The sequence below is a fragment of the Spinacia oleracea genome, chromosome 6, assembly GCF_020520425.1.
Source record: "Spinacia oleracea cultivar Varoflay chromosome 6, BTI_SOV_V1, whole genome shotgun sequence".
Lineage (NCBI taxonomy): Eukaryota > Viridiplantae > Streptophyta > Magnoliopsida > Caryophyllales > Amaranthaceae > Spinacia > Spinacia oleracea.
This window is the reverse complement of record NC_079492.1, coordinates 72,685,744-72,697,299: the sequence shown is the minus strand read 5'-3', so window position 1 is coordinate 72,697,299 and position 11,556 is coordinate 72,685,744. Positions and strand designations below refer to the sequence as shown.

The following is an 11,556-nucleotide window of genomic DNA, read 5'->3' as shown; positions in this document are numbered from 1 at the left end:
CAACGAAGAAACATTTGTCAGATTTAGGTTGTAGCTTGTCCGAAATTAATCGCTTGACATATGCTTCGCAACCCCAAATCTTCAGAAAAGACAACTTTGGAAGTTTCCCAGTCCATAATTCTTATGGAGTCTTTTCAACAGCTTTTGACGGAGCACGATTCAGTGTGAGTGCTGCAGTTTGCAACGCATGTCCCCAGAAGTGTTAAGGAAGTTCGACCTGACCCATCATTGACCTGACCATATCGAGTAAGGTCCTATTTCTCCGTTCCGACACTCCATTCCATTGAGGTGTCCCCGGAGCAGTCAATTCAGAAAGAATACCGCATTCTTTTAGATGGTCATCAAACTCGTGGCTAAGATATTCACCTCCTCGATCCGATCTTAGAGGTTTGATTTTCTTTCCATGTTCATTCTCTGCTTCATTTTGAAATTCTCTGAATTTCTAAAACGATTCAGACTTGTGCTTCATTAAGTAAATATAGCCATATCTACTGAAATCGTCCGTAAACGTTATGAAATAGCTGAACTCACCTCTAGCTTTCGTACTCATATGCCCACATATGTCCGAATGTATTAGCCCTAGTAGTTTGCTTGCTCTTTCTCCCACCTTTGAGAAAGGTTGCTTTGTCATTTAGCCAAGTAAACAAGATTCGCATTGATCAATCTTCTCTAAGTCGAATGATTCTAGAATTCCTTTCCATTGAAGTAATTCCATGCGCTTTAAGTTTATATGGCCTAATCGACAATGCCACAGAAATGTGAGATCCGAATCACCAATTTTTGCCTTTTTGGTATTTATGTTATAAATGGGCTTGCTCGTATCTAGCACATAAAGACCGTTTTCTTGTTGTGCTGAACCATAAAACATTCCATTCAAAGAAAAAGAACAACTATTGTCTTTAAATTGAAAACTAAAACCTTTAGAATCCAAACTTGAAACGGAAATAATGTTTCTGGTGATACTAGGAACGTAGTAACAGTTTTCTAGTTCCAAAACAAACCCACTAGGCAAAGAAATAAAATAAGATCCTACGGCTCATGCAGCAATCCGTGCTCCATTTCCCACGCGTAGATCCATCTCGCCTTTATCAAGCCTTCTACTTCTCCTTAGTCCTTGTGAATTGGAACATAAGTGTGAGCCACAACCAGTATCTAATACCCAAGAAGTAGAATTAGCAAGATTACAATGTATAACATATATACCTGAAGTAGAAGCAACGTTTCCGTCCTTCTTCCCTTCCTTTTGTTTGGGGCAATCCCGCTTGTAATGACCAATTTCATTACGATTGCAGCATTGCGATGTAGAAGGAGAAGCATTCCTCTTCATCTTGCTCTTGGAAGGCGCCAGATGCCCTCCGGGAGTGGACGAAGATGCAGCCTTGCTTTTCTTCCCCTTGCCTACTCTCTTGAATTTAGTGCACCTCACATTCAAAGGGTCTTGATTGAACTTAAGGATTTTCTTGCATTTCACGAGTAATTCCACAAGTTCACAAAATGTTCTCTCTTTCTGATGAAAGAGATAGTGCATCTTGAAACCCTCATAATCCTTATGAAGAGATTTCAGCACTAGTGCAATAGCTACCGACTCTTTGATGGAACCACCAAGTCTCTCAATTGTGAAAAATAATCCACACATCATATCCACATGAGACCGAATAGATGTGTTTTTGTCCATCTTGACAGAGTAAATGCGCCTTTGTGCCTCTAGAAGTTCGATTTCTACGCACGACTTGCGTGGGGTTACGAGCTTGAGATCGCTCATCGAATTAGCCAATTCGTCAACCCCATTGCCACCAGTTTGGCACAAGGGTCGAAAACCCGCACACTTATCCTCGAGGCTACTTAGGAGAGCTTGAGGTTCAAAAGTAATGAACCTCCCTCTCCAACTCTAAGGGATAGACTTAAGGATGAACTCCGTGACAAGGTACTTGTGAAGTGCCCAACTTCTGTACCTTTCAGGAGTCATGCCTCGCGCATCATAGCTAGGGAAAGGTTGTTCAATGACATAGTGTATGCCATTAACTTTCAAAACTTCTACAAGTTTCTCTTTCCATTCAAGAAAATTAGTCAAGTCTAACTCGACATCCAGAATTTAAGATGATATGATTGTTGTTATGTTTGCGACCATTTTGATTATTACAATCGAAAAGAATTTGCAATAAATAACCATTCATACAATTCAATGACTTTGAAGTAAAAGCAAAACATGTAATCATTAAAGCTATTAAAACATTTCATTCATGCAAAAAGCAAAAACATGGTCCAAAATGAATGAAACGATTCCAAGACCCCAAAAGTCCTAAATCCTTAAGCAGCTTTAGCATGTCTTAAGTAGTTTAAGATTTCAGGTAAGCAAAACCTATTGCTAGTAATCTCCAAATTACTCTTGGTTAATAAATTAATGCCATAATTTATCCCATTGCCACAACTTAATGCCATTGTTGTTTGAGTTGTAACCACAATCAACGTGCTCCTTTAGGACGCCTTATCACCTAAGTCAACTAAAATAGCACCTCGCTTTAGCGTAAACCTACTATCTTAGATCCCTAGATTTTTGTAAGTGTTGATTTGGAAAGCAATTTTTAAACTCAATATTACTTGGACCTAGTTGTTTCTATGTTGGTTCGATTATTTAGTGAACTTAAAACTAATCGATTCATAGGAAACAACCTGTTCATGCAAAGCATACATACATTCATACATTCACGCATAATATATATAGAAGTGCATAAATAAATGGTGATCTAGTATGGCCCAAAACATATTGTCTTGAAGGATCCAATCTTCATCACCTCCTTGTTAGCTTGGCATCATCTTGAATCTTCGTTCAAATGCTAACTTAAAGTTCTAAACTTAGAAATACTTGAAAATAATAAATTACATCAAAATTTCCATGGTACCCAGACCATATTTAAAACTTTACATTCAAAGATAGAACGGTACGCAGACCGTATTTAACTATCCTAAATTGGACATACTAGTCACTTGGAGTACCTGCATTACATAAAATATATATTCTATGCATTCACCATTCGTATGCTAAAACGAATGGCCCATATTAATATGCAAGTATTTACGTGAATTAATTAAAATTCATGTTCACATAAACACGTCCTAAAAGATTAATCAATTTCCAAATTATTAATCCTTAGAATTTATTCTAATTAAAATTGAATTTAATTAAAATAATGCGACCTACGAAAATAATTAAAAAATAATTATTTCATTTTAATTTCATTTAGTGGCTCCCACTCAAACCAATAATTATTCCGGATAATTAATTATGAAATATTAAATTAAAACTCGCGGCCCGGCCCAAGCAAATAAAATATTAAATTAAATATCCCGTTAGCCCAAATTAATGCAAATAAGTCAAGCCCAACAAAAAAAAATTGTCATGTGCCAAGCCTAGCCCATTCGCATTGCGTGGCCTACGAGGCACACGAGCATAGCCCGCAGCCATCGCAGCCGTCGCATGGCCAACGAGGCATGCGAGCATAGCCCGCACCCATCTGATGCCAATGCACGCGTACCCGCAGCATCGCTGCTGCCCTACGTGCCTTGCTCGACTCGTCGTAGCGCATCGCTACAACATCGCAAGGGCTTGAGCCCTGCAATGCGCACAACACACGCCCTTGACCTCTCGCCCAGCGCGCGCGGCACACAGCGTGCATGCTGCTGCCCGCGTCGCTGCGACTCGATTGCGCACGGTAGCTCGCATGGCTCGTCGAGCCACACGCCCACCACACACATGTGTTCGTGCCTTTGGTTCGTGATACGGACCAACTTAATTAAAATTAAATTTAATTTCACGAACTTGCATTAATTTTATTTTTCAAAATGTTACGATTTTCATTTTCGAAAAACAACGATTTTTAACGATTCAATAAACTTTACCGACAATCCAATTTCGTAAAATTATTAAATCAAGGGCTAACAATATTCAAACTTTTAAGAACGAACGAATCAACATTTAAAGTTTGAAATTTTAATTAATAAAATCCGAAGCTTTAAATCGTTCATAAACAATTAAATTTCAGATTTTAATAATTTGGTTTAAGTGCGATTAAAATTAACGAAACCATTCAAAATTTTAATCCAATCATTTTCAAAACTTAGCCACTGACCCATGAAATTATATCCCCTTTCCCAAAAAACCGAATTATTAAACCAAAATTAATTAAAATTCAATTAGGGTTTCAAATTTTACGAATTGGGGAAAGGCAAAATTAGGGTTTGTACTTATCGGAAAAATCTGAAATTTTTACCATAGATCAAGAATGTACTTATCAACATTGTGTCAAAATTTCAAGTAATTCCGAGTAGTTTAGGTCGACCTTTTAATTGAATTTACTGTCCGACACTTTTAATTTTTAATGAAAAATTATCAAAAATGCCCAAAAAACGATACTTCGAGGCCTGTTTTCGCAATTCTATTCTCATGAGTTGATCTTAGAAAATTGTTTTCCATTAGATTCAGGTTTTAAAACTCGAAAAAACGAACATTTTTTATTTCGCACCTGATTATTACGCAATTCATTCAATAATTCGTAAAAATTCCGAAAAATCAACAAAAATTCCAAATTTTTCGACAGATGCAAAAACAATAATAATCCTGCTAATTCATGCTTTGAATACATTAGGCTCATGTTACCACTGTAGGGGAATACAGTTAAACATAATAACATGTGCGGAACAATCCCCAAAGCCAGGAAACATGTATAAAGCACAGATTAAACAAACTTACATTCGAAGCGTGTTTTCCACAATAATATGTCAACGAACACGAACAAAGAACTCCACTTGTCGTTCCTCTACTTGGTTCACCGACACGTTCAGATCCGTCTTGATTATCGTAGCTTAGACAATTGATCAAGATACTTTGCCTTTTGGGATGAACACACTATGGAGGCACAGAGAGAAATAGGGTTCTCTGTTTTCTCCTAGGGTTGTGTGTAATCTGAATTGTGATTGTGCTAAGTTGGAAATTAGGTTGTAAGGTTATTTACATAACCTTACTAACCGACCAAGCCTTGAGGCAAGGCCGGCTAACAAGCCCCGCGTGAGACAAGCACAGCGAGCTGGGCCACGGGCCTCGCTGCTGTGACTGTGTCGCTGCTTTGGCCCGCGCGCACACCTGCAGCTTTGCTCGGCCATGGGCCAGCGCTGCCGTGTTGCCTTGGCCCTTGCTTGCTTGCCTAGTGCGCGCCCATGGGCCTCGAGTGCTTCGTGCACTCGGCTCGTGGGCCGCTCCTCGTATTCACGATTAAATATATTTCCGATATATGTATTTATCGTTTCGTATACGACGAATCACCGTCGTACGATACGATTTATTCGTTTCGCCTAGCTTACGAATATTCGCGATACGATATACGATTCCGATGCAAGGTCGTATCGTATAAAACGTTTCCAACATATTTCCTTCATAATCATGCATCTCTTGGAGTTTTACTGAATTAGTGTCTTGTTTATGCGACATTGGAATGTGTTAATTAGTTTTATGCGTTTGGTCTCATGCGATATTAGTTTTAATACATGTGCTTCTTCATTGATTGAGTATACATGAGTGTAATCCATGTTTCGATTAATCCTTAGGAATTACGTTTAGTTTATTTTTTTTATAATATCATATCATTAAGTTTTGGTTTAGATTCTTTAGATAGGTAATATGAGTTACTTATGATGCTAGATGCATATGGTCTTTTGGAGAATATTAGACCAGCGTGAGTTTTACTCAATTAGTTTGGGAAATATTAGACTGTTGATCTTGATAAGTGTTATTTGTTACCCAACAAAATTATATACTGTTTAACTTTGGGATCTTGTGCCGTGATTGAGAAGTGTATAAATTTAACTCATGATGGGTATATTGATCATATTATGAGAAGACGGTTGAGGATAATTGTTATATTTTTGGTTTGAGGCTCGGCGTTATACACCTTAGTCCTTGGCATGCTGGTAAGGAGATGATTACCATTAGTAGAGTAGCAAGATACAATCTTTATTATTTTGTTATTATCCCCAAAGTGGGATTTGGTCCAAAAGTGGCCTTGACTCAGAGAGTCTTTCTAGTAGCTATTGAGAATTTCAAGTTTTTATACTTGTTGGCTTATTTATTCAAATTACCCATGTCCAAGGCTAGGTATAAAACAAAGAACAACCATGGCACCTATCGGGTTAAGTAAGTTTACTAGAGGAAGGATCATATCAATATATTTGAGGTTCATATGAAGAGAAGATTTATAGTTTCCATAGAGTATAGAGTTAGTACGTTTTATCTTTAGGATCGTACTTGAAATGTAATTTCATACTACATTATTTACATGAGACTTTATTATTCTATATTAGTATGTTTATGTTTGTAAGATGTGATTACTCAGCTTTTTGCTGACGTGTGTGTTTATTTGTTATGTGTGTTTGCGGCCATGTCTTTTTCTTATGGTAGACAGTCAAGATTGACTGGAGCAGATTGATCGTGAAGGATGCAGTTACAAGTTAAAGGAGTTCTAGTATTGTCTTTTCTTCTTTTATGACAGTTTAAAGTTTTTTCAGTTGTAAATAGACCACCTAGTAACCGAGTTATAATAGTTTAAGTTTTGTAAGCCTTAGCACTTGACAATATGGTCAAGTGTAGCGGTGATACCTCTGATTTAGGTGTAAGCTTCCGAATAATTTTATAAGTATTTAAAATTCTTATTTATTTAAAGTTAGTAAATCGGGGGTGTTACAGTTTTGGCAAAGCTAGAACTCGAGGTTAGCCATTCACTCGTACAAAGACGCCCACACAATGCACAAGTAGCACGTTGTCACACTAACATGAATATGAATGCGACATGCAAAGTTCTCAACCTAAGTTCGGTCTAAGTTTTGTATGATGCAAGTGGTCGGCTTTGGTTGTCAAAAGGTACTTGACTAAGAGGCGGATCCGGCGACAACTTGCACATCCGCCTAAAGGACGTGGGTGTCGGCAGACGACCTCCATACTTGACATCGGGAATGTCAAGCAAATGCTAAGTTTCCGTAGGCGCGGAAATGGTCTCACACTTTGGTCCGGAACCGTATGGAGAGTCACCATTTCGTTGCCCCGGGGGCTAGCCCAAATGTAGAACACATCCGTTTGGGCAAGGTAGAAATTTGTTTTGCACAAATATGGTTTTCGAAAAATGCATGAAATGCATAGAAATTGAAAATTGAAATCTCACTTGAATATTGTATTTGAAAAGCTCGTTTTTCGACATTCATTCTCAAGGTTTGGGAGCGTCCTTCAAAATTCAAAGACAGATTGACTCCCACTTGAAAACTTGAGCAAACGTGGGCAGCAATCCACTGTGAGCCACTGTCCTGGATGCAGGCAGTGGCGTTTGGCACAGGGGCCTGCGCCTGGCGCCAGTGCTGGCATCCAGAACTTAAGCAGATCAGTTGCTTGATGCTCAAGGTCTGCTCGTATTTTCGAAGTTGAAATCAGGAACTCCCCAGCAGAGTCCCCAGAATTGTAGGGGGTTTTTTCGTACTTGCCTTTTTCCCCTACGGGGGCTGTTGTTTAGAAACCTTTGTATCTTTCTATTTTGTAGGAGTCGCCACCAAACATTATTTAGGGTCTCGTTTAGAAATACCAAAAAAATGTCTCTATTAGGATAAGGCATTGAATCTTAGAAACGGATGGGTGAGATCCGGGCAAGGGAACGAGATGCTTATTCCGCGAGCTTTAAAAATGATTCAAATGCGTGGCACAACATTTTCGAAAATACCCTAGTTTAGACTATGTGGGTTTGAATTTAGAACAAATAGAATTTCTACTTTGTATAGTGGTCACTTTGCTTTAAAGTTAATTTAAGGGAACCTAATATCAGTTTGTCCAAGAAATTATCTTTGTTAAGCGTGACGTAACCTTGTATTTTGTTATATTTAGCATGTTAGGTGATGAAAGCAATAAGCAAGTAAAGAAACATCACAATAGAAAAAAGGTGCGGAATTAGTAAAGTACAAGACCACCTAGAAATGGACTAGGAGGTAGAACCACAATGCCTAGAAGGACTAGGCAAGTAAAGTTGCGGAATTGAAATTGCATGATTGAAAGTGCAGAATTGAAATTGCATAATTGAAAGTGCAGAATTGAAATTGCATAATTGAAAGTGCGGTATTGAAATTGCATAATTGAAAGTACGATATTGAACTTGAATCTTAGCACATGAGATCCGAACGCCAAGTAAGTGCGCCCGACACGGATATATTTAAAGCAAAAATCTCTACTTTAGGTCAAGTTGCTCGACCTAAAGTGTCTTAGATTTTGAACATAGAACTTGAACTTGAAAAGTTTGAATCTTGAAATATTGGACTTGAAATATTGAACTTGAAATATTGAACTTTGAAATATTGAACTTGAACTTGAAATATTGAACTTAAGAGTCTTGAATCTCAAAGATTTGACCTTTTAATGTGGAAAAGGTTTGATCTTTGATGTGCTCTTATTTTGAAATGATCCTAGTTTAGGGAAGTGCTTGCAAACAACCCTAAACATTATCGGATTTTAGTTAATTTTTAGTTTGCTGAGGTTTCTGCTGAGGTTAATTTTTAGTTTCCATCGACGTCCACTTCTCGGCAACCGTTTTCCCTCATTATCTCCGTCGAATATTAAGGTAATTATTTCTTCCAATCTCTCTGTTTTTTGATTAATTTTTCAATTGCTTTGAAATTTCGCCTGTCAATTGTTGTTGTGGATCTGGATTTATCTTATTTTCACAGTAAATTTTTAAAAATGGTGATGAACATGGATATTTGTTTAAATAAGATGTCTTTTTATTGGTAATTTACTAAAGAATATGGATTTTGGGTATTGTTTTGTGAATGGTGTCCCTGGCTCTTTTTATGACAGGCTTTTTCCCACCAACCACTTGCATTTTGTTCATTCTTCGTATAGCCTCCAGTGGCTATCTAAGGTGATCAATCTTCATACAATCTGCAGCTAAAATTGTTGGTAAATTGTGGTGTTCAATGAATGATGATGAATCTACAGGTGCCAGCAGACATAGAGGACAACAAGGAGAACATTTACATAGCAAGGACAAGCCCGTCTAATGTGCTTAGAGCTTACAATAAGCATTTTGAAAAGGAATCATGTTAAATGTTTGAGCTTCTTGCCACCGTCCTCAATGATTTGGTTTTTGAGGTATCGTATCTCTTCCCTCTCAAAATATTAACACTCCCCTTGATCTTTTCCATTGCATCTTTATCTTTCTTACTTTTGATTGATCTTGATTTTAGGTGTGCAGAGTATATTTAGCCCTAAGTTTCTCTATCTCGTTGTCTCTTCTCTTCCAGCGTTGTTTCCTCTTCTAATTCGGTATGCTTTCTTTCTCCCCCACTATAATTAGCCCTAAGTTTTACTTTCTTTGTTGTAGTGTTAATAGTTGCTGAAATTTATTTGAATTGCATTGACTCATTCAGAATATCGCAATGCATTGATTTTGATGCCCATTTCGTTTCTTAATTTTGTTAATTTTGCTTCATTCAAAGTTTTATAATTGAGTGTTTGTTCGTGTAGCTGCTGCGTCTGTTATTGGTTGTCTGCTGCTGTGGTTTACAGTGTGCAGTGTCTGGTTGTTGCTGGCTTGCTGCTGTTACTTTCTACTGTTGCTTTGCTGGTGCTTTCAAGTAAGGTTTTCTCTCCAGTTGTTGTTGTGTGGAGTGATGTTGTTAGTGTGCAGCATTTCAGTAATTGGATGTTCTTGATTTCAGGTGCAGTCTGTTCTGTTTGGTGTGCATAAGTAATCTCTATGAGTAAGTACCGAAATAAAAAAAATATTCTGATGACAACAAACAAAACAATATATAACCTGTTGTCGTCCTAAAATTGAATAAGTGCTTAAATAACTTCCATTAAGAAGGAAATCTGCTATTTTGACCTACTCCTTTCATTATTTTAAAAGTCTAAATGCTACTTATGTTTTTAATTTCTCAGCCGACATATCAGCAAGTCCAATCAAGGCGCTCAGCTTATGTTCCTGCTGATGGTGAAGGTATATGACTCAATTATGTGCCCAATTACCCGAGGTTTGGAGTGACTAGAGACATCGGTTTATCTCTATTATTAAATTACTCTGTTAATTTTTATCGGAATTAACCTATTCGATATTGAAACCTTTATTCACCTTCTAATTGTGGATTATCGAGATTTTGTACCTTACTCATTTTATCACGATACGTATCTTCACATGATGGGTTTCTATCGTTCTAATTTCTGCTCACTCAGTGCATATTTCGATTTTTCTGTTTTTGACTAAATTTATTTACTCTTATTTTATGAATTAGAAGCGTGCATATATATATGTTCTTAGAATTTAATTGGTTATGTTGATTATTTTGCGAAAAAACTCAGCATACTTTACTATTTTGTTAAAATTTCAGGAAAGTTGCGTTATTAGCTGGTGGGGATGTATTGGCGATACTTCTGTTTGCTGCAATTGGAAGATTTAGCCATGATTTCCTGTTTTCGAAGCTGAAACGTTGCGTATTGGTCACCCATTCATCGCGGGTTTGTTAGATTTTATTAACAGTTGAGCTATTGACTATCCATGTAAAGTGTTTAGATTTCGGGGTAATTAGTGTTGAAATTTGGTGCAGGATGATTTCTTAGTGCATACTTCTTTGGAGGATATAGTGAGGATGGTCAAGGGATGAATGGTTCGAATAAGGCAGTAGCTGCTGCGGCTAAATCTTGGGCCTTGGGTATACCGGTAAGTCCGTTTTTTACCTTTTTCATGTTTACTCCATGAATTCACACTTGAAGGATCGATCCTCATTGAACAATGCATTTCTGCTCCAAATAAAGTCTGCAACTTCTTAAACTGTATAGGAGAATCATGTATTAAATCAGTACATGTTGAGAAACTTTTCATGGCATCGGATTTTTGCCTTCAGCCTCCAGGGGACAGTCCAACGAGAAAGTCCATGTTTGATTCTCTCATTGTTGGCTGCATCCCTGTTGTGTTTGATCCATTCACGGCACATTATCCTGGAAGTATTCCGTGTTTATAGACCAAGACGAGGTCAAGCTGTCATGGGTGAATGTGATAGAGAGGCTTATGAAGATCCCTCGAAAAGAAACGCAACAAATGAGGAAGTATATTATTAATGAGTTGATGCCTAGGTTGGTTTATGCAACTGCTAACACCAAGTTGGAGAAATTTGAAGATGCATTCACTCTAGCTGTGAATAATTTGCTTGAAAGGGCGATTAGCAGATTTCCTTGAATAGGAATTAAAGGATGTTTTCCTTCTTTTTAGATATTAAGCTAGAAATTATTATATTTTTTTCCCCTTTACATAGGGAAAATGTTGTTAATAGAAAGCCATACAATATCTTCAATAACACAAATTTGCAAAGCATGACATTTTCTGTTGGTTTAGTTTTTGAACAATTTTTATTGCACAGTATTTATTATAATTAGTTGTATTAACTAAATTTTTAATTTTATATATAATCCCGCACGCATCGCGTGCATATAAGACTAGTCTCTATTATATAAAGGAACAGCTGAGGTCTTTTTGGTAAAAT

The 11,556-nt window shown here is 37.3% G+C and overlaps 1 protein-coding gene across 1 annotated transcript; it reads left to right on the top strand.

The window, feature by feature from the left end:
• The first annotated feature begins 9,124 nt into the window (after window positions 1–9,124).
• Window positions 9,125–10,741, top strand: LOC130463261 (uncharacterized). Its single transcript, XM_056832342.1, has 6 exons — window positions 9,125–9,169; window positions 9,545–9,654; window positions 9,739–9,780; window positions 9,962–10,019; window positions 10,408–10,534; window positions 10,624–10,741. Exons 1-5 carry the CDS (start codon window positions 9,125–9,127, stop codon window positions 10,474–10,476), a joined length of 324 nt encoding a protein of 107 aa, XP_056688320.1. The 3' UTR covers window positions 10,477–10,534; window positions 10,624–10,741.
• Window positions 10,742–11,556: the final 815 nt, after the last annotated feature.

What these genes read in the sequence shown, in the direction of transcription:
- LOC130463261 (XM_056832342.1), top strand. Translation starts at nt 9,125, where the DNA reads ATGTTTGAGCTTCTTGCCACCGTCCTCAATGATTTGGTTTTTGAG. An exon ending in TCAATGATTTGGTTTTTGAG is followed by an intron (nt 9,170 to 9,544) that starts GTATCGTATCTC and finishes TTGTTCGTGTAG; the next exon opens with CTGCTGCGTCTGTTATTGGT. An exon ending in TGTTCCTGCTGATGGTGAAG is followed by an intron (nt 10,020 to 10,407) that starts GTATATGACTCA and finishes TTAAAATTTCAG; the next exon opens with GAAAGTTGCGTTATTAGCTG.